This window comes from Protopterus annectens, chromosome 2.part0, assembly GCF_019279795.1.
Source record: "Protopterus annectens isolate FY-2018-M chromosome 2.part0, PAN1.0, whole genome shotgun sequence".
Classification (NCBI taxonomy): Eukaryota; Metazoa; Chordata; order Ceratodontiformes; family Protopteridae; genus Protopterus; species Protopterus annectens.
In genome coordinates this window covers 224,549,822-224,573,866 of record NC_056728.1, presented here as the reverse complement: position 1 = coordinate 224,573,866, position 24,045 = coordinate 224,549,822, and the positions used below count along the sequence as shown (strand labels likewise).

Genomic DNA, 24,045 nt, shown 5'->3' with positions numbered 1-24,045 from the left:
TATCCACTTTGAAATAGCCTTTCCCTCTGATGCTGCAGCATATGCTACAAACACAATTGCTCAGTCTTTCTGAAAGCTTTTGTTTTGTCCAAGTAGAAACGTAATTGCCTGTGTATGTCCAAGGAATGCAGAAGTCTCTCCCCTTTATTCTGGGGATTTGGATAAAAAGTTGGCAAATGAATAGTTTGGTTAAAAGACACACTGAATACCATCTTAGGCATAAATGAAGGGTTTGTTCTTAAAGAAACCCTGTCTTGGTGAAAAATGATGAAAGGCTCCACTGTCATTAGTGCCTGTAACTCTGAGACTCTTCGTGCTGAGGTTATTGCCAGAAGCAGAGTTGTTTTCCATGATACATATTTTAATTCTGCTGAACTGGCTGGCTCAAAAGGAGGTAAATTAAGTTTTTCCAAGACAAAATTGAGATCCCAAGTTGGTGTTGGTGCTCTCCGGGGCGGTCTTATGTTTTTAGCCCCTCTGATGTACTGTTTTAATAATGGATGAGAGAAAATATGAGGATCTGTGTTGTAATCAGCCAAGATGGCAGAGGTTTGGATCTTAATGGATGAGAAGGATGGTCCTTTGTCCAGCATCTCAGTTAAGTATTGCAATATCCGAGGAATATTTGGGACAAGAGGGTCAAAGCTTTGAGCCTGGTTCCAGGCACAGAATCTCTTCCACTTTTCTGAATAAGATTTCCTGGTGCTAAGCTTCCTGGCCTCCAAAATTACATCCATAACAGCTTTAGAGAGAGGTGTTGTCTGCTTGACTAATGAATCTGCCATGCAGCCAGGTTTAAGGTTTTGAGCTGACTGTGCAGGATCTGATTGTTTTGTTGAGTAAGAAGGTGGGCCTTGAGCTAAGTTCTTTAAGATTGGGTACCAGTGCAGGCGTGGCCAGTCTGGGGCAATCAGGATCATCTGTGGTTTTTCTTCTCTGGCTTTTAGGAGTACCTTTGAAAGGAGAGGCAGTGGTGGGAAGGCACAAACTTTTAGGCTTTTCCAGCTGAAGGAGACAGCATCCACTTTCCATGCTTGTGTGTGATACGTCCTTGTGCAGAATTTTTGTAGGTTGCAATTCACTGGAGAGGCAAAAAGATCTATGTCTGGGCACCCCCATTTTTGCGTTATCATGCTGAATACTTGTGGATTTAATTTCCACTCATGAGGATCCATGATGTTTCTGCTCAAGTCTGCCAGAGTATTTTTCTTTCCTGGCAGGAATTGTGCTTGTAGATGAACTTGATAGGTTAGAGCTGTGTTCCATAAGGTCATGGCTTGTCTGCATAGGGGGTAAGAATGAGTGCCGCCTTGCTTGTTTATGTACCACATAACTGTGGTGTTGTCGGTCTTTAATAGTAGTTGTCCTGGATGCAGAAGGTCCTTGAAAGCTATTAGGGCATTTTGTACAGCCAACATCTCTTTTTGATTGATGTGAAGATGCATTTGGTCTGCGGTCCACTTGCCCTGAATACATTTTCCTGCCATGTGTGCTCCCCAGGCATAATCTGAAGCATCTATTGTTAGTGTCTGCCTGGCTGTGGGTAGAGTGAAAGGCTGTCCCTTGTTGAGGTGACATGCCTGTGCCACCATCAAAACTCCTGTTATAGGCAGGGAATTAGTGGTACTACTGCTTCCAAACTGTGACAGTGTTGAATCCAAACACTCTTTAGGTACCGTTGTAATTTCCTCATATGCAGTCTGGCATATGTAATTAGTAGTATGCAGGATGCCATGAATCCCAAGGCCTGCAGAACTTTTCTTGCAGGGTGTTGGGTCTTTGTTGCCATTAATTGAAAGTACTGAGTCAGATGTCCTTGCTTGTCTGGCATGAGATAAGCCATCTGGGCCGTTATATTTAAGCTGGCACCCAGGAATATTATCTCTTGTGAGGGCACTAGTTTGGATTTCTTTTCGTTTACTGTGTGCCCTAGGCAAATTAGTAACCTTTTTACAAATGCCAGATGCTTTAGAAGAATGTCCTTGCTCTGCTTGAATAAGGCAGTTGTCCAGGTATAGATATATTTCAATTCCTTTTTGTCTGCAAAATGCAATTACTGGTGCCAGGCACTTTGTGAAGACCCTGGGCGCAGTAGATAAGCCAAAGGGAAGTGCAGAGAATTGGTAATGCATTGAACCAGCTATGAATCTGAGGTATCTTCTGCAATTTTGTCTGATAGGGACATGCAGGTATGCCTCTTTGAGGTCCAAAGTAACAAGCCAAGCCTTCTTGCCCAGAATGGGAAAAAGCTGCTGTAATGTCAACATTTTGAATTTCGGAACATCCAGGTAAGTATCTAGAGTAGAAAGGTCTAGTATGGGTCTCCAGGCTTTGTCCTTTCTTGGGACCAGGAAAAGTCTCGAGTAAAATCCTTGTCCTTGTTCTGTTGTGGCACTTTTTGAATAGCTCTCATGTCCATGAGGGCTGTAATTTGCTTTTGTGCCTCTGCCCATTGATTTTGTGGCAGGTCTGGCTTTCCTTTTAGCCTTGGCTGAGTGTGGAAGTGGAACCTGTAACCTTGAGACACAATATTCAGAACCCATTTGTCTTGGGTGATTATAAGCCAATTTTGAGAAAAAAGTGCTAGTTGTCCCCCTAAGGGAGCTGCCAAAAGGTAAGTGCTTGGCATTCGAAGGGGGAAGTCATTGGAACTGTTTACTGTAAGGTTGTGACTTGTCTTCACCTGCTTTTGGGGTTGAAGCACCCCACTGTCGCGGTCTGTAAGAGACTTGGGGCTGAGATCTGCCTCTTAGGCGTCTGTATCTGCCTCTCTGTGGTCTGTCCCGACACTGGAAAGGATCAATTCTTTGAAGGCCAATTTCTGCTAAATCGAGGTGGTTGTACCTGTAAGAAATCCTTCACTGTTTGCATAGATTTTGCCTTATCCTCCATTTTCTTTAATACCTCTTCTGCCTTAACACCAAATAAAATGTCCTACTGTAAAGGAGCATCCAGTAATTTAGCCTTAACATGATCAGGTAAACCTTGTTCTTTTAACCAAGCATGCCTTCGAATCACAGATCCTGTAACTGCTGCTCTACAAGAAGCCTCTAATGAATCAAAACCACATTGCAGAGTATGTTTTCCCACTTGTTCAACTGCATGCAATAAATCCTGCATTTCCTTATAGTCAGGATGTTCTGAAATTGTAATCATTTTCTGTTTTAACAGAGACATTAAATACTGTTGGTATTTAAGCATGTGAAAAGTACAGTTTTGTACCTACCATAAATGTAGATGTCCGATAGGTATGCATCTGCAGTCATCACATATGGGTTGTCCTGCCTCAGGCAGCCCTTCGGTCGGCCGGATTCCAAAGTCTGGGTCTGGCTTCGGCTGATGTTGCACTTTCCCCGACGTCAGAGCGTCTGGGGTATAAAAGCATCAGTCGACGCCATCTTCCTCAGTTTTTCTTGCCCCAGATGCCAGGTGCCCTCTAGGAAGGCTAAATTTGGATAAATGCAGATAATTCCAAACAGTAGAGAGCAAAATATACATATATATATATATACATACAAACAAATACACCATAATAGATTCCCCCAGCTAGCTAAAAGAGGGGTAAATACCCTAGGAATACCACAGAGGGGAAGGAGGGAGGGTAAACCTGACTGCAGATGCATACCTATCGGACATCTACATTTATGGTAGGTACAAAACTGTACTATGTCCTTCAAGGATGCATCTGCAGTCATCACATATGGGTAGAATACCATAGCCAATCTGGGGGTGGAGGTACTAAGTGAAGGATGGTGTAGTTAAGATACCCTGCAGGACTGCTGTAGCAAAACCTGCTCTGGATCTGGAGTATAAAGGTAAATTGTAATGCTTGGCAAATGTATGCACGGAGCTTCATGTAGCAGCTTCTAAAATGTCTTTGGTAGCCACCCCTCTTAGGAAGGCTGTGGTGGTGGCTGTGGCTCTCGTGGAATGAGGTCTAATGTTAGCTGGCATAGTTTTTCCAGGAAAGGAGTAACAAAAACGAATGCAATTTCCTATCCATTATGAAATTGTCTGTTTGGAAATTGCTTTTCCTTGTACCCCAGCAGCATATGCTACAAACAACTGGTCAGTCTTTCCGTAACTTTTAGTTCTGTCCAAGTAGTAGCGCAGTTGTCTGTGTATGTCCAGGGTGTGCAGAAGTCTCTCCCCTTTATTTTGTGGTTTTGGGAAGAATGTAGGCAAGTGAATAGCTTGGTTCAAAGATACCCTGGATACCACCTTTGGCATGAATGTAGGATTGGTCCTCAAAGAAACTCTGTCCTGATGAAAGACAAGAAATGGCTGCACTGCCATTAAAGCTTGTAGCTCAGATACTCTTCTTGCTGAGGTTATGGCCAGAAGGAAGGCAGTTTTCCAAGACAAAAACTGTAAATCTGCCGATGCTGCTGGTTTAAAGGGAGGAAGTGTTAGTTTTTCCAACACGAAAGTCAGGTCCCAAGTAGGTAGAGGTGGTTTCCTTGGAGGATTAATGTTTTTGATTCCTCTTAGAAGAGGATGAGAGAAGACAGGTGGATTTACATTGTATTCTGCTGAGATTGCTGAGGCATGTATCTTAATGGAAGAGTAAGACAGGCCACTGTGGGACAATTCTGCCAAATATTCCAGTATATGTGCCATGTTCATCATAGTCACATCTAGGCCCTTCGCTGTGTTCCAGGTGTGAAATCTTTTCCATTTTGCTGAATATGCCTTCCTTGTGGAAGGGCGGCGAGCTTCCATAACAATATCCTTCACTCTCTGGGATAGGTTATCCTGAGGAGGAGTCATGGTATTCTCCAGGCAGTTAGCTGCAAGGTTTTCAGGTTGGAGTGCAGTCTCCTGAAATTGTGCTGCGTCAGTAGGAGTGGCCATAGGGGGAGAGGCCATGGTTTCGTCTGTGACATGCTCTTTAACAGTGGGTACCAGTGCTGTCTTGGCCAGTTTGGAGCTATCAGGATTACTCTGGGCTGCTCTGTCCTGATCTTCAGTAGGACCTTGGTCATTAATGGGAGAGGTGGGAAAGCATACACTGTTAGAGCTTTCCAGCTGAAAAAGAGAGCGTCCACTTTCCATGCTTGTGGGTGGTATGTCCTTGAGCAGAATTTCTTCAGTTGATGATTGAGGGGGGAAGCGAACAGATCTATTTTCGGCCTTCCCCATGATTGTGTAACGAGTAAGAAGATGTCTGGGTGCAGCATCCATTCGTGTGCATCCATGGTAGTTCTGCTTAAGCTGTCTGCCAGTGTATTGTCTTTCCCTGGCACGAACTGGGACTGTAGCTGTATGTTGTGTTTCAAAGCAAGTTCCCATAGATTCATTGTCAGTCTGCAAAGAGGGTAGGAATGGGTGCCTCCTTGCTTGTTTATGTACCACATAACTGTGGTGTTGTCTGTCCTTATGAGCAGGTGGCCTTGCTGAAGGAAAGGTTTGAAGGCCTCGATTGCGTGTATCACTGCCAGCATTTCCTTTTGGTTTATGTGCATGCGCAGCTCCCTTTGTGACCATAGCCCTTGGATACATCTGCCCTCCATGTGTGCTCCCCAACCTTGGTCTGAAGCGTCCGTGGTGATGGTTTGGTTGGCTCTTGGCTTGCTGAAGGGCAACCCGCTATTCGACTGGCAGGCTTGAGCCCACCACAGAAATTCCTTTTGAAGGCAAGGAATGAGTGGGATCAGAGCTTCTAAGCTGTGACTGTGCTGTGTCCATAAACTTCTTAGGTACCACTGTAATTTTCTCATATGCAGCCTTGCTTGCGGAATCAGAAGAATGCAAGATGCCATGTAACCCAGGGCCTGCAGGATTTTCCTTGCAGTCAGCTGAGTTTGTCTTGTCAGATTCTGGAAGTAAACTGGTAGTTGTTTTTGTTTTTCTTCTGTGAGAAAGGCCATCTGGGTGGTTGTGTCTAGATCCGCACCCAGAAAAGTTATTCTTTGGGATGGAACCAGTCTTGATTTGTGGATGTTGACTGTATATCCCAAGGCCTGTAACAGGTGGATGGCATAGTCCAAGTCCTTTAACAAAGTTTGCTTGCTGTCCGCTTGTATTAGGCAGTCGTCCAGATATGGGTAGATTTGAATCCCCTGAAGTCTGCAGTGTGCAATCACTGATGCCAGGCATTTCGTGAATACTCTGGGCGCAGTAGATAAGCCAAAGGGCAATGCTGAGAATTGATAATGCTCTGACCCTGCAAGAAATCTGAGGTGTCTTCTGCAGCTTTGTCGAATAGGGACATGCAGGTATGCCTCCTTGAGGTCTAGAGTCACCAGCCAAGAACCCTTGCCCAGCATGGGAAGGAGTTGCTGTAGAGTCAGCATTTTGAATTTTGGCACAATGAGGTAAGTATTCAGTGCGGACAAGTCGAGAATAGGCCTCCATTGATTTTCTTTTCTTGGAACAAGGAATAATCTGGAGTAAAATCCCTGGCCTTGTTCTGAGAGAGGTACCTTTTCTATGGCTTTCATTTGCATTAAGTTGGTAATTTGCTTCAAAGCCTCTGCCCTCTGATTTGGTGGCAGGTCTGGCATGCCTTTTCTTTTTGGCAATGAGTGGAAATGGAACCTGTATCCTTTGTCTATTATTTGCAGTGTCCATGTGTCCCTTGTAATGCTGTGACAATTTTTTGAGAATAAAGAAAGCTTTCCGCCCAAAGGTGCTTCTAATTGAGCCCTGGTCATGGAGTCAAAATAAAGTCATTGAGTCTGTCCTGGTGTAGCAGTTGTAGTTCCTGCACTACCTCTCTGGTTGGGAGGCTGCCACTGACGGCCTCTGTAGGAGCCTCTAGCTTGCCCTCTACCTCTGGCACGCCTATTCCTGCCTCTTTGAGATCTGTCTGAGTCCAGAAAGGACCAATTCTTAGTAGGCCAATTTCTGCTGAATCTCGATGGTTGGACTTGCAGAAAGTCTTTAACTGTTTGCACAGATTTTGCCTTTTCTTCAAATTTCTTTAAAACCTCTTGAGCCGTGGAACCAAATAATTTTTGCTTTTCCATAGGAGCATCCAAAAGCTTAGCTTTAACATGGTCTGGCAGAGATTGTTCCTTCAGCCAGGCATGCCTACGTATAACTGCACCTGTCATAGCTGATCTACATGAAGCTTCCAATGCATCATAACCACACTGCAAGAAATGGTTACTAACCTGCTGGGAGTTATGCACCAGATCCTGAAGGGATTTGCGATCAAGGGGTTCAGAAGAGGACAGTTTCTTATGCAATTCATCTAGTAAATACTCTTGGTACTGTATCATATGAAATTGACAATTTAATGCCCTCATGGAAAGAGTTGCAGAAGTATACACTTTCTTACCCCATCTCTCTAATGCTCTGGACTCCCTTTCAGAGGGTAGAGGATTTTTAGCAGTGGCAGCTGCAACCCCTTTTGGGCCCTGGGAAATAGTTTCTGAATCAGCAGAGTGGGCCTTGTACAGGTGTAAATGTGAGTCCGGGAACCTGCAGTACTTATCAGGTTTGGCAGGAGCCGGAGGGAGAGAGTCAGGGGCAGTACTAGCATCAGAGTAGACATCATTAACATTGACATTCAAAACAGGAGGTATAGCTAAGGGCCTATGCTGAGGTAAATGTAAAAAGGTCCTTAATCTCTTTCTGGAATCAGAGAATTCCTGACCCTGCCATTGAAAATGTTCTCCCATAGAGTGTAATGTCTCTCCAAAGGAAAACTCTTCAGGAGGGGAGGCCGAGGGAATAGATTCTTCAGCATCAGAATCCTCGTAGGCCGAATAAGCCTCCTCCTGGTGGTCTGACAGAGCAGAGCCATCCGTGGACTCATCTGAGGACTGGGGATCAGAGGGCTCAACCCTGGGCCTTTTGTCTGGAGGTGGTTGAGAGCCCCTGTCCGGATGAGGTTGGGAACCTCTAATTAATGAGATCAGATCCTCTGCTAGGGTAAGAATCTGAGAGCTAGAAGAAGGTCTCTGAGAGGAAACCTTGGGAGGCAAAGCCTTAGTAAGTTTAGCAGCCTTAGCCCTAGAGAAAGCCTTAATGGACATGGAAGCAGGGGGTCTGGCTGCACCACGTGCAGGAGTAGACTTATCTAAAGGAATGGTGTCGGAAGGTTCCTGGACACCGGTTTCAGTAGGTAATTCAATGACCGACTCGGCCGGGGCCTCCAGGGCCGAGGTAGTCGGTTGTGCGGTTTCGGTAGTAGGAAGTACCAAGGACTCTGTTTCAGCCGAGACCGAGACACTCGCGGTAGGCCTGACCGAGGTTTCAGCCGAAACCGCGGCCCGCGTGTCGGTCCTTGTCCTTCCGTTTTTTAACTAAATGCGAAGTCGGAGTCTCCGACGGCATCTTATAAGCAAAACTAGCCCCAAAAAACTCCTCTGCAAACTCCGACCGACGTCTAAGAGTTCGTCTATTGAAGGAAGCACAGGCTGAACAGGCCGAGACGTCGTGGTCTGGGCCTAGGCAGGGGAGGCAGTAAGAGTGGAAATCCTTATGAGGTATTTGTTTCCCACACGTTAAACAATTATTAACTTTATCTGACATCGGCTGAGGCAAGAAAGAGTCCCCAACGGGGTACTTAGCTTTTTCGAAGTCTTCGGTAGCTGAATCACAGGATCTGGCCGACCGGCATTTGCGAACTGCTTCTGCTTCGGGCACCACGCGGCAAGAAAGACTGAGGAAGATGGCGTCGGCTGATGCTTTTATACCCCAGAAGCTCTGACGTCGGGGAAAGTGTGACATCAGCCGAACCCAGACCCAGACTTTGGAATCCGGCTGACCGAAGGGCTGCCTGAGGCAGGACAACCCATATGTGATGACTGCAGATGCATCCTTGAAGGACATCTGGCAATTTAAAGCTCTCACTTCTAAAGTTGCTGAAGTGTAAACTTTTTTTCCTCCATCTGTCTAATGCTCTGGAATCCCTGTCAGAGGGAACTGGATTTTTAGCCGTGGAAGCCTTTACCCCTTTGGGACCCTGGGAAACAGTTTCTGGGTCAGCAACAGGGTTTTTATATAGAAATTTGTGAGAGTCAGGGACTCTGTAGTACCTGTCTGGTTTGACTGGAGCAGGGGGGCAACGAATATGGATTTAAACTGGATTCAGAAAACACATCATCCACAATCTCCAACACTGGCAGAATAGCAAGGGGCCTGTGTTGAGGCAATAAAAGAAAGTCTCCAAGCCTTTTCTTGGATTCTGAGTAATCCTGGCCCTCCCAATGGAAATGCTCCCTCATGGTATGTAAAGCTTCCCCAAAGAGTAATCCTCAGGAGGAGAGGCTGAAGGAATTGATTCTTCAGCATCAGAGTCCTCATAGGGGGGTAACGAGTATCCCTGGTCTGAAGAGGAATCAGAAGAAATGGAAACCTGGTCAGAGGAGTCAGTCTGCATCCTGCCTAGGCCTTTTATCAGGAGGGGGATGGGTACCCCTGATCAGAGTAATTAAGTCTTTGGCCATTTTGAGAATCTGTTTTTTTGGGCATGGAGGCTTGTCTAGGTGAATGCTGTACTTGCTTCTTTGTCTTTAATGGAGTTTTAGACTTGGCTGTAGTTTTTATGGTAAGCTGTGAAGGTCTGAAAACACCCTCAGAAGCCAATGCCTGCTCAGTGGCTCCGGACCCATCTGAAGGGTTAGTTTCCATAGGCCCAACACCTTGAGTATCCAGAGGCCTAGACATCTCCACATGGGAGTCGGAGACAGCCTGTGGCTCTGAGGTAGCGGGTGTCAGGGGCTGCGAAAGCGCCTCACTGAGAACCGGCGTCTTGCCTACAAGAGGCTTCATCGTCAGTTTTGGGCCTCGGTTGCCTGTCCTTATCTTTGCGTTTTTTTGTGTATGCCGGTTGTTCCGAAGTCATGGTATAATTAAACCTTTGGCCAAAGTAATGGCGAGCAAAATCAAACCGATGTTTAATAGTGTGTTTATTAAATCTAGCACAAAACCGACAACTAGTGACGTCGTGGTCTGGGCCTAGGCATGGAATACAGTAAGAATGAAAATCCTTGAGGTATTTGCTTCCCACAAGAAAGACAATTATTAACTTTTACTGACATCTGTCTGAGGCAAGAAAAAGTTTCCCCAACGGGGTACTTAGCTTTATTGAAGACTTCGGTTCTGAAATTCGAATTGAAAATCTCAGGAGTCGGCCGACCGGCACTTGTGAACTGCTTTTGCTTTGGGCACCGCGCGGCAAGAAAGACTAAAGAAAATGGTGTCGGCTGCATCTTATATACCCCTGGCACACTGACGTCAGGGAGGAGGCGACAGCAGCCAACGCCGGACCAAGACTTTGGAACTCTGGCCGACTGCGGGACTGCCTGATGGCAGGATAACCCAAGTGTAATGACTGCAGCAGTGAAACACGATGAACATCATATATGCAACGTATAATGGAAGAAAAATATTCGAAAGATAACCACAAAGTCTTCTTTAGCTATGTCAAGAATCTAAGTGAAAACTGGCAGATATGCTCTGAGCTAGTGCAAAACAGCACAAAATATACTGAACCTACTGATATTGCCAACATATCTATCCTGGCAGATAGATTCAGTGCAAACTTCACCCCCCTCTCACCCCCAAAAGGGCCCACAACAATACCGGAAAAGTGTAGTGTCCCAGAAATCACAGACGCACAGGTGAAAACAGCCCTTTCAAAAGCCAAGAGCACAGTGTCATTGGGGCCAGATGGTGTCCCAGGCTGCGTCTTGCACAAACTACAGAACGAACTAACTCCCCACCTAAACACGCTGTTCAACCTCAGCCTCTCCACAGGCTACGTGCCCATAGAATGGCACACAGCAACAGTTATTCCACTCCACAAAGGAGGGGCCACAACTGACCCTGGTAACTATCGCCCCATAAGCCTGACTAGCCTGGTTTGCAAGGCTATGGAGTGCATCAACATGGAACTCATTAACAAAGACATTGGGAACCTTCAAACACTTGACCTGACCCAGTTTGGCTTTGTTAAGGGCAGATCATTCCTACTAAACCTGGTTGACTTCTTCGGGACAGTCATCAAGGCCATAGATGAGGGGAAGGTAGTTCACACAGCCTACCTTGACCTCGCCAAGGCTTTTGACACCATTCCCCACTCTGGAATTATAGAAAAACTCACCAGCCTGAACATAAACCCCTACGTCACAAGATGGGTTGCCAACTGGCTTACAGACAGAACTCACACGGTAAGAATAACGGATTCCAGGTCCAACTCTAAACCAGTCACAAGTGGTGTCTCACAAGGCTCAGTCCTGGGACCTCTACTGTTCGGCATATACCTCTCAGAACTACAAGCAAAGAAAGGAGGACTATGGCTAACTAAGTTCGCTGATAACTGCAAATTGGGAGCCATAAGTGACTCTCCGGCTGACACGGACATTTTCCAAAAGGGCCTTACTGAGACGGACACCTGGTGTCAAAGTCATGGTCTCAAGCTAAATGCCAAAAATGCATAGTCATCCCGTTTGGGAAAAACTAAACGCCCATGAATTACCACATAGGTGGCAGCCCCCTTAATACAGAAGAGGTAATAAGAGATCTGGGGACCCAGGTAGATAGTAATCGCTCCTTTGACAATCAGACCCATCATAGAGTACAATGCCCCGTTTGGGATGTACCTCACAAGACACTTCCAACAGCTGGAAAGACCACAAAAGTACCTCACCAAGAGGATTACTGGCCTCAAACACATGTCCTATGCAGCCCGACTGGAAAAACTCCAGCTGTACTCAGTGGCATATCACTTACTCAGAGGTGATCTCTGCCTGACTTACAAAGCCATGTCCAACTCAGAATTGATGGACATGCTCCATCTAAAGAAATCCAAGTCACTGCGAGCCACTCGCACTAGTGAGCTAAACCTCGCCACAACAATAAATAGAACATGCTGGAGGGATAGATTCCTGTCACATAGACTCCCCATGATTTGGAATAAAATTCCTAACTACATTAGGCAGAACCCCTCACTAACACTCTTCAAGAGAAACCTTGAAGAGTGGATGGGTAACAGAAAATACACCCCTGGGATCACTTCATTGGCTGCTCTTGACAGAGGCTCAGTTAATTAATCAATGGGGTGGCGAAAGCTGACACACTGGCTAGGTTTATAAATGCCCTTGGGCAGATAGTCTAGTACCTACCTATGAATATGGTTTGTTTTCTATTAATATATGTGTGCCTATATCAAGTGGTAATTATTAATAAAGGTGCTTAAAAAAATGGTGCTTGTCAATCTTTTTTCTTTAACCAGGAATGTGCACATGCACCAGCGTGGGAAAGGGGCAAAGTCAGTTGTATGAAGGAGTAATGACCACTTCACAGTAAGTCAGGATGGATTGATGAAATCAGCAAGAGAAAAACAGGAGAAAGTACTGAATTCAGGATCAAGACTTGGTGAACACCTTCATGTGGTAGACCCTGTTTTTACAAAATCTCACCAAGATACCAACATATAGAAGACTACTGTATACATTATGGAGAAAGGTAGGTCAAAATAAAGACTGGATACACAGGTCCTTGGATAAAAATAATAGCCCCTCTTGGAGCACACACTATCAAGAATGGAAAAAGGCAGTGTAGAATACTCAGAACATGGAAACACTACCACAATGCTAGGCCAAGCTCAGGACTAGGATGCCCCCACATGGTGGTGGCAGTAGTTTGCAAAAGAGGTGGACCAATTGGCATGGAGACAATGGTGGAGGACAAGGAAGTGATTATGTATTATTACTACTACATGAAAAAAATCCAGACAGAGGATATGTGGTAAGAGAGAAGTTAAAGGAAAGGGAAACGCAGAAGAAAAACTGTTGAAAGTTACAGATAAGATACTTGATGCAACAGACATATAATAATTTTTTACCTAATGAGCAAATGGGCCTCGTAGAAAAGCTAGAAAATTAATTAACAGAGGAAATGAGATATGACAAAATAAAAAGAAACAGATTCTGAAAGTTACAGAAATATGGACACAGAAAAAACATATGACATGGTACAATATTTGTGCAGAAAAGAAAGGCAAACTATAAGAAAAATGCATAACCAAGGACTTTTGAAGAGAAATACAGGTACTGACAACTGGATACAGTAAATTTCGCAACAAAAGATAAGATTACAAAGGTAGAATGTAATTGAAAAAAAAGTTTAGTGAGTCAGAAATTAAATAGAATGTGAAGTGATAAGACTATCTGCCAAGTGAAAGATTTAGTATGTAAACTCAGGCAATGTCACAACATGATGGGCCAATGAGGCCCCCGATGTACCACGATGCATCTTAAGAATATATGCAACAAGGTGATTTTCTGCCTTCTGTGGGAGACTTATGCAAGTTCAGTTAGAATTGCACAGCAATGAGTTAAAGCAGGAAACAGACTGCAAAGAGGATGTTCTCATTCCAGAAGAAAATTATGCAAGGGATGATCTGCCTGACTTAAGGAGGCCAAAAAAAAAAAAAAAAAGATAAACGAAATATATTAAATAACTTAAGACCAAAAATGCTAGAAGACTTAAAACAGCTGAACACAGTAACTGGGAATGTCGAGAGATATTCATATAGGACAGAAATAAGATACATACTACTATGCAACTAAATTAATGTTAGGTAAGTGTTACCACAAAATACAGAGTAACAAAGGAAAGGAAGGGAACAAGAAGAATGTCACTATGGCGTTGAACATATAAAACCATAAAGCAGCTAAAAGTATCAAAAAATACAGAAAATGGAACAGATCAAAAATTCATAGGTTCATACTAGGCTACCTGCCCTTTCAGGCCATTTTAAGCCTAACCAGTTACCCCATGTGAGAATCAAACCCTGCACCTTGTGTCTGTAAGGTAAACAGCTTAACCATTAGGCCAATTTCCCACCCCTAGATAGTTTGTCTAGAAAGACAGATGTGGCAAAAGCACCAATATTTTATCATACATTACTTCCAATAACAAACCAAAAATAGCAGCAGAGGCAGAAAAGAAGGTATGCAGGTAAGTATAAATGAAAAGTAAAAACATAAGCAATTCATTAATGACCCAAACATTTACAGAGAATCAGGAAACAAAGCAAAAGCAATAAACCACCATCAAAAATAAAGGTACATTTTGAAGAAGCATTTATGAAGACTCTTTTGAAGATAAAGATGCTCAATGGATAGAAAAGTGACAGTAAGAAACCAATACAGAGGCTATACAAGGGGATAATGCAACAGCCAGATGAACGGAGAGAAAATTAGACAAAAACTCCCAAGTGGAAAATTCCATGTGCAGAAGCAATACTACACAGCTGGCTGAGAGTATTAACATCTTTACACAAATATTTAAGAGCAAGTTAAAATTAATGTTATGTATATCCAGAACAGACACTAACCTTGTTAACAGGGGGTGTGGGGGGTGGGGGGGCACATACATGCTACTCAACAGTAAACCTGAAAGCCATCCTAAGACCTATAGACCAATAAACAATAGTTGTGTAAAATCTTACCATAACCATAGATGTCCTTCTATTCCATGTTGCAGTATTCCAGTTGTGAGATTTCCTGCCCTCTGACGACTCGTACATTGTCTCCTATACAAAAGCTTCAGCTTGGCTGTTGCAGCTGCGTGGGACATCACACGTAGGGCAATAAGGCAGGGGCCTTAAATGTGATGTCTGCACGCACATTTTGCCTTCCAACAAAATACAAATTATATACTGAAAATTATGCAGACAACAGTTTATAACCATCTAGAAAAAAAAGTCAGTCATGGCAATAATACAAAAAGATAAAAGAAAATCATATGGAACAAAGGATCTTCTATTGTTAATGTGAGGACAGAGTTTGTAGAAAGGGAAAGAATCTAAATATGGCATGGGCACAAAAAAGCATTCCACAGAATCCTACAATCATAGGTTCATAGGTGTGTGTACAAGGCTAATGGCCCTGGAGCCTTTACAAGCTTAGCCCAAAAAAATTGTTCCAGGCACCGTGCTGCCCAATGCTAGTTCACAGTGCCCATATCCAGTAGGGCAACTGGAATGATCCCTGGAGTGAACTTTCTGTTACCCATCCACTCGTCAAGATTTCAATGAAGAGGGCCAGTGAGATGCTCTGCTTGACATGAATGGGAAGCTTATTCCAGAGTATGGGCAGTATTTGAGAGATGAACTGGTCCCTCCACAGCATGTTATGTTAATTGTGGTAATGAGGTTGTGATCTCTGGAATGTGTGGTGTACGGGGATTGGGATTTCTTAAGGTGTAGCATTTGAAGTAGGGCTGGGTCGGACATTGCTTGGTAAGTCGAGCACAGATCACCTCTAAGTAGACGATAAGATACTGAGAACAGCTGAAGTTTCTTGAGTCTGTCCATGTAGGATGTGTATTTAAGGCCTAGGATCATTTTTGCGAGGTACTTTTGTGGCCTCTCCAGCTGTTGTAGGTGTTTGGTCAGGTACATGCCAAACAGGGTGTTATATTCGATGACTGGTCTAATGAGGGATGAGTAGCGAGGGATGCTGACCTCTCTCTTCCTGGATGTGAAACCTTTGGTTATAAGATGTGCCACGTAGAACTTTCTGTCCACAGTGGCAATGTGATGGTCGAAGGTGAGGTGGCTGTTGACCTGGGTGCCCAGATCTCTTATGACCCCTTCAGTGTTCAGTGGGCTCCCATCAACGTGGTAATTCATGGGAACTGAGTTTTTTCTAAAGGGGATAATAACACATTTTTTGGCATTAAGCTTCAGGCCATGGTTCCGACACTAGTAATTGGTCTCAGAGAGACCCTTTTGTAGGATGTCTGCATCACTTGGGAAGTTGATAATGACTCCTAGCTTGCAATCATCAGCGAACATGATCAGTCAGAGACTTTCTGTGTTGGCCTGGACGTCTGAGAAGTAGACGCTAAACAGGAGAGGGCCAAAGACAGAGCCCTGTGGGACTCCACTCGTGACTGATAGTCTGACTTGGAATCCCCAACTTTCACTCTGTGGATCCTGTCTGTGAGCCAATTTGCAACCCACCTAGTGATGTAAGGACTGATGCCTAGTTTGGTGAGTTTATCAATGATATGTAAGTAGGGAATGGTATCAAAGACCTTGGCCAGGTCAAGGTAAGCTGTATGCACTGCCTTACCTTCATCCACAGTCTTGGTGACTACTTCGAAGAAGTCAACCAGGTTCAGCAGGCAGGATCTCCCCTGGACAAAGCCAAACTGTGTGGGATCAAGAGTTTGGATATGGCCTATATCTTTGTTAAGCATGTCCATGATGATGCACTCCATAGCTTTGCATACCAGACTCATCAGGCAAATGAGGCGATAGTTCCCAGGGTCTGTAGTTACGCCCCCCCTTTATGGAGGGGGATGACTGCAGCACTGTGCCATTCCTTAGGGACATAGCCTGAGGTAAGGCTGTGACTGAACAGGGCACACAGATGTGGTGCCAATTTGTTGTGTAGCTCATGTAGGACACAGTCAGGGATATTATCAGGTCCCATGGATGCTGTACTCTTGGCTTTGGACAATGCAGCTTTTACCTGTGCCGCAGAGATGGTGGGTGGCAGGCTTTCTTCTGGTATTGTGATAGGGCCCTTGGGGGGGGGGGGTAAAGTTGGCACTGAATCTGTTGGCTATATGGATTATGGAATGCTTACAGATGCACAAGTCATACCCCCACACTAATCAATCACATTCAGTGACTATGAAAAAGTGGCAAACAACTTTACAGCAGAGTTATGATAAAGGGCAAATTATTCAACTGATAAAAACTCAAAGGAGGATATTCCAGAGTGAATCTTTGCCATCACTGCTGTTTTGTCTTTTCTTTAACCCATTAAGCTGTTTACACAACAGATTAGGCAATAGATGCAGCTTAACTTTCAGAAACCAGTCTTGTTTACAGACATCTCATTTATTTTTTCGTGCATGACTTCATTGGAAGAGGACCTGGAACACATATACAAATGGTTAACACTTTAACCAATGTAAGAATGACACTTGGTCTTGTTAAATGTGCAAAAGCAACATTTAATCACAGGAAAGTTACAGCACCAAGAATATCAACCTAGAACAGGAATGTGATATAAAGGAACTTGAGTAGGAGGGTATGTGTAAATATTTGGGAATAGATGAGGAGTCAATAAATCAATAAAACCTTGACAAATAAAAGTTTATACTGCACTGCCTTGACATCTAGGAATAACATTCAAACTATAAATCAACTGGCTCTTTTTGTTCCAACTCCAGTTTGGTATGATTAACTAGTCCCAAACAGCACTGAACCAAATGGACAAGAAAACTGTTTCATGCTTATAAAATGATACATTAAAAACACTGTGCATACGAAGAAATATACATCCTTCAGACTGAAGGCAGTATGGACCTCCTCACACTGACTACATGCAAAGTTCTGCAACTGTGGGATTACGTATGTACTTGATAACCCCATCAGGTCCAAGATTAGTGAACGTTCTAAAGTATGAAAATAACATCTTTGCTTAGTTTAGCAGAAACATTTCAGAAAGGAATGAGAATGGAAATCAAATCAGAAGTAGAAAAAAATCAGGCAGTAAATGAAAGTGTCAAAAAACAAATAGAATATAGAGAACAGGACCAGAAGAAAAGGAAACAGAATTGGAAAGCCCACAAATATAGTGGCTAAGTACAGAAAATACCTTCAGCAGCCATGTGTTGACTAATTTGATGCTGGAGGATAGTGGGCTACTTACAGCTTTGCTGACAAAGAATGTAGAAAGTGGGAGAAACACACATGCATGTTTTGTGAAAGAGAAATTAAATCAGCTGCGTACCATGTTGCGATACACTTCTGGTCAAGGGTTTGTATACTAAAACAGAGAATAGTATGGCAAGATTTGCACAGATGACTATGAAATTACAATATACAAGTGGCTGAGCAGCAGTGGAAACATGAACCACAAAGCATTGTTGATAAAGTTTGGATCACGTGTGATCACCCAATATCAACAGCCAAGAAAACAGATACAAGAAAACAAGGCACAGAAGTTCAAGAAAAAAAAAAGCAAAAAGTAGCATTAATAGTTAAAACAGCTACACTCAGCTATTAAAGTATCTGGCATACTGGCAGACATGAAGGTACACAATATCAGGATTTACAAGCAGAAGCTAGAGCAATGTGGAAGACAGAGACCCAAGACAGTTCAACAGTAGTATGAGCAAAACCACTAAAGGAATAGGAGTACTTCTACATGCTACCTATATAGGTAGCCCTGTATGAACTGTAGGAGGAGACAATTCTGGGTATATTTTACAGGTGCTGAAAAGAGCAGTTTTGGTAACAATGACTGAAACAATACTAATTATATTAACTTCAACTGCACCATGACTGAGGAATGGGGCCTGTGCCTGTCATGGTATTACAAATCCAAAACATTTGGAGAAATTAAGAGACAAGAGGGCAGTCCATTTCCAGTAAAAATATTAAAAATCACTTTAATTTTCAACATAGTGACATGTACACAAATGTCATACGCAGGTTAGCCACATCCACAGAAATAAGTACCTTCGGTTGGAGAAACCTCACAAGATTTCTGCCTATAATCTCCCAATTAAAACTACAAAGTAGTACTTGCATTTTGATTTAAATCTGTTACATACTATAAGCTGTGATGAACAGACCAAAAGTTTTCCATTTGTTAATTTTGTCATTAACATGATTTCAGCTGATGCTATTTTACAATCCACTTTGAAAATGTGCTGTGTGTGGACAGTTCTATAATTCTGCAAATGTATTGGAGTCTCAAGTGAAAAGGACTGTAGAACCAAAACACCTATCCTCAAGAGATGTCAGATAGAAAGATTTGACTTTACAATTGTTTCCACTGTTTTGCCAACTAATATCAGGTTCAGGTGCCTACTACCTTCTCAGCCATTTCATACACTGCTTTGGAAGACAGGCAAACCACCTGGCTAGACTTTAGTCCCATGGGACTATCTCCTCCCAAGAGACCTGCTGAGTTCCGTTAGAAGCTGTACAAAAAGTTCAGCACCCCTTTTTTAGGATTTTATTCAGAATACTTATCTGATCCCTGTGTCTTACTCTTCCAAACCCCCCAAAGTGTCCCTTCCGTAACATGTATTACTATCTCCTCCATCCTCTGTCAGTTTCTTTACTCTGGACTAGTTCTCTCACATTTGCTTTCCTGAAAAGTGATGCAAAATGCTCCATTTAGAATTTTATCTGTTCCTTGGCCTTCTTATGCTTTTTTCCTTTCCCACATCAGTTTATCAATTTTCTACTGCTTTTTTTCCCTCTACATAACTTTTTTCCTGCTAACGTCCCCTTGTTAACCATCTGCAATGTCCACTTACCCTTTCCAGTGACTTCCTGCCTCTTCTGTTCCTACAATATTTTCTCTCTTTTCCGTTTCCCTAATGGATGTCTTCTTTCTAGTAAGCTAGACTTTTCTTTATAGCTTGGCAACCCTTTTTTAACAAGTCATCAAAATGCCTTCCTCATGGTTTCCCCATAACTGTTCCACACTTTATATCCACAACTTTCACAAATTTCTGTTAACGAACTTTTCATGTTCTGTTGTAGTCAGCTCCCCCACATACCCAAACCATGGTCACTGTGACGTTTTCTGGTTCCTTCCTCACAGATAACCTTAGCCACATTTCTCTAATCACAGTTAGCCACTGGAGTCTCGACTTGAAGGAAAATCACCCACAACCCCACCTGAGGAAAAGAATCTAGCTTTTCTGGCATCAATGGATACTTTTTATTCAAACCTTTACAGGTTGAATTTCTGTCTAGCTGCTCTTAAGAACAGAATGAAGAGTTTTATTAATAATCCAAATTCAGTCTTTTGCACAGATGTTAGGTGGTGTGAGAAGAGTTCTGATGTACCAACTTTCCTGCTTTTTCTCAAGCCAGCTACAGGTGGTTCACCACTGGTTGTTAGAATCTTCCTTGTTCTAATCCTGCCTCCATATTTCCACTCCATCCATAAGTGTACCACCACCCAGTCTCAGCTTCCTCATATGTCTTTCCTCAACACTTCATACCTTGGGACAAAGCCCCATTCCATTCTGTTACCAGCCAAAGTGCTCTCATCCTAAGCAAGTATGCCAAACCTTCCATTACTTCTTTAAGCCAAGACACTTTTTGTAGGCTTCTATCACTACAGAGTACTACACTTAATCCTTAGTTTACACTTTTCTCTCTCCTCCAGACTAAACATGGCATCCTCTCTTCATAGAATTTCCTTACCGGAGACCTTTTCTAAAGTCAAACTGATTCCTTTCTTCTGTCTTGTTTTACTAACCCTCCTTGGCCCTTTCCAGAATCTGCCCCTCCCCATCTCAGTTTAAAGAACTCTCCTAACATTTGTAGCCCTAATTTTAGCAATGTATTTGTAGAGAAACCGACTGCACCTGCTCCAACTGAAAAGTTAATCACAGGTTTTCCATTCTAGTCTCCATCACTAACCCCCTCTTCCAAATCCATGACAGGGCAGCTTAATTGCTTACTCCTTCTGCCAGTCTTTGGGAACAATATCATTTGACTGCTACAGTAGTCTCCTAAACTACTAGAACAATGCCATCAACTCACAGACCCCTGTGACTGCCTCTGTTATGGTTCCTCCCCTTCCTCTAGCTCATGAATTCTCAAACGAATTACTATGTATGGGTCACCTCCCCTGGATCACTAGGTATGTGTGAGATTCCCTTCTGTGACCAATTTACTCACTATTACCGCTATCCAGGTAAAAGACAGAGACCATGCCCAGGTTCACCACACACTTACCCTGACAAACAGGTGATACTCATAAATGAATCCACCCACCACTATTATCACTATCTACTGTTTCCTACACATCTACTTACCTACTGACTTCCTGTACTACTACTCCTCATGATGACGAGTTACTTCTGCACATAGCTCTTTCCTCACCCCACCCACTTATCCCTCCCCACCAAGTGCTACATCCTGTCTGATCACCAATGGGTCCCAGTATCCATCACTGCACTTTCACCTCTCCACCGGGACTTTCCTTCTTGTCCTTTCTTTCCCGGATGTACTTTACATACAGCCATGTCACCCAGCTCCCTTGCACCCCCCCCCCCCACCAAATGCCCATTCTTCTCCAGCCAACTCACTACTGCCTCAATAGTTCTATTCTCTCCCTAGAATGTGTCCATGTCATGCAAACCCAGTTATGACTGCCATTCAAAAGAACACTATCCCATACTCAGAGCAGTGAATCTACCCCTTTCCCTCTCCACTAGCTTACACATTCTTCCAGCTTAATTCTGTTTCCCCTCATTGGTTCTACTTTTTCCACTTTCCTAATAGACAAAATTAGACATGGGAGGACAGTTTTAAAATGTATACATTGCAAAACAATCAAAGTTATCACCTGTCTATAGTTCCTTCTGTCAAGGGCCATTCTGTGTTGCCAAAAGTGCTTGAAGAAGGCAGGAAGGATTTCTGTTTTAATGTAATTTGCTTCCACACCATCTGTGCCACAGCATTGCTTCACCACCTGTTATAAAAATACATGGAAAAAATGGTCAAGAAAAGCCAAAAACAACCATGTTTGACAGATGGTTATACTACTCAAAGGCTTAAACAGTTCAATGACTTAAGCATGACAAACTTTCCTTGAGACTATTTCTCAGAAAAATAGCAGGAAGTAATTAATCTCAGGCACCTAAGTGACAGTCAGAGGTAACACAAACCAAGATATCAAGGGTCACCAATGATTACAAAACATAAATCAATCTCGTATTCAATTTCTGCACAAAGAATATGATTGGCAACATATTAAAATAACAGTCAAAAGCTCTTGAGCACAAACTTTTTTTAAAGATCTGTGTTATACTGTGAGCAAAATTAGTAAATAACCAATGGAAAAAGGAACACACCCTGAAAAATTAAATATATTCTTAACACATCAGATTGTTTCCAAGAGAATGACAGACGGTTATGTCATATTTGTTCAACCTTTGTAAACTTTGCTGGTCCATCTGTTATGAATCCCAGGCTGAACCTGAAAAGGCTTTTCAAGGGACCAGCATTCTACCCTGGTTAAAGGGAAATGCATACAAAAAAAAAAAAAAAAAAAAAAAAAAGCTTTCTGAACAAGCTCTTCACCTAACCAAACAATTAAATTTCTCTCTTCCTGCAAAAACCTGCATATGGGGATGTCTGCAAACACACACCAATACATGGTGTGGAAAAATATATAACAGAATGCATAAGAAGTGCTCCCAGAGCAAGACAGTTCAGTTTAGCTCTCAAGCAATAACCTGCAAATCAAGACAGTGATTAAAAATGAAGACGGACATTTGCTCAAATTGCAGGGAACTCAACAGCTAAAGTTGGTTCAGAAAACCTTCATCCAAAGAGGAAGGGTATACATGTGGACTCCTTAACTCAGTAAAGTATCTGATTTGTTAAAGACTCTCCATGATATATTGCTGGTTGGGGCAAATGCCATACAGTCACGACCAGAGTGAAATGAGCTTTGAAGAAGAAACTAATAAAACTACAATAAATTTAAGAAAGTAGAACCCCCCCCCCCCCACCACCACCCCCAGAGGGAACTTATCTGCCCAGCAAATGAAAGCAGAAGCCAACCAATCCTAAAACACTTCACATGCGCATGCACTTCAGCAGCAGTAAACCACTCAAGAGCTTCCCGCTCAAACTTGTCTTTGTCAACTCAGCTCAAGTTCAAGCTGTTTGACTATTATGGGTGGGGCAGGTGGAGTTGGCTGACTGTTTTATCCTTGGCAGGATATATCCCAGTCTAGTTAAGGCTACTGTAGCAGTGAACAATATGAAGAACATCAGCAGATATTCAAGACCACTACCACTGCAGGAGTATTACTTATACAACTGCAAGGCTGGACATCTAATGTCTAAAATGACATCCACAGCTTTTTCTGAATGTCTCTGTTAATTCTTCCTAATGCAACATCTGACTGGTGTTAAGTATGAACAAGACAACACTCACCATCAGTTCAGTGCTTTTTGGTGATAAATGCTACAATGTGTCCCTGTTTTGTGCTGGAGTTCTTGACTACCCCCCCCCCCCCCCCAGAAGGTTTGCCTGAATTTAAGAGATCACTGTTACATAATGGAGGGGATGAAAGGAACAGATAGGCAATACTGACCACCCTTCCCAGATTCTGGCGTAGTTGGCAACCCCCCCCCCCATCCCATTTACTCAAGAACTCCTTTAGGCACTGCCTCTTTTCAGTAGTGATGGATCAAAGGAATTTGTAATGCAACACCAATCTACTTATCTAATATGCTAAGATGCACATAAATCAATATCAAATCTAGAGAACCATCAACGTAACAAGTATTCCTTGCCCATCCGATAAAAGGAATACAGGGTTGTGGTATATAGTGGACACTGCAACAGCCACACTTAGATTGGAGGTCTAGCTTACAGCTGCAGTTGTGGATGGACATCCATATGGCTGCTTCACAAATGCCCTGAAATGTTATGCTTTTAAATGTTGCTGTCGTACCCATTACACTAATGGAATGGGCTTTCACAGTGGTGTCCACTTTACAATTGCCGATTTATACAGAACAGTTGTGTAAAATCTTACCATAAGCATACATGTCCTTCTCTTCCACATTGTAGTATTCTGTACTCTTGGGGTTCCCACCTCTTGCTACCTGAACATCCAGCCAGTCTTCAAAAGTTTGTAGTCAGTGCAAGGTGCGTGGGAAGTCTGACACGGCTAGATGAGTGTGGGCCATACAAGTTACATCTGCACTTTCCAGACCTCAGAACTAGGTGCCCCAGTCAGATCTCAGTCCCAGGACAAGCTGTCCAAGTCCTGTTCCATCCAAGAAGGGAAATGCATGTTAACAGGAGGAGCAGGGGGGAGGGAGGGAATATTGCAATATGGAAGAAAAGAACATCTATGGTTATGGGAAGATTTTACACAACTACTCTATGTCCTTCTACTCAAATGTTGCAGTATTCTGTACTCTTGGGTAAGTGCCAAAGCTCACTATGAGGAAAAGGGTGGTGGTCTAGAAGAATCCAGTCCCGGGCCTAGAGATTTGGTCTAGCTTGTAATGTTTGGTGAATTGTGTGGACAGACGTCCAAGTGGCTGCCTCTAGAATA

General features: G+C 43.2%; 1 protein-coding gene across 1 annotated transcript in view; it reads right to left on the bottom strand.

Moving 5' to 3' along the window:
* The window catches only part of SF3B1 (splicing factor 3b subunit 1), a 1,956,191-nt gene that overhangs the window by 849,304 nt on the left and 1,082,842 nt on the right, over positions 1-24,045 (bottom strand). Inside the window, exon 11 of the mRNA XM_044060306.1 lies at positions 21,309-21,434. Coding sequence (XP_043916241.1) covers positions 21,309-21,434 — 126 coding nt within the window. The remainder of the gene's footprint in view (positions 1-21,308; positions 21,435-24,045) is intronic.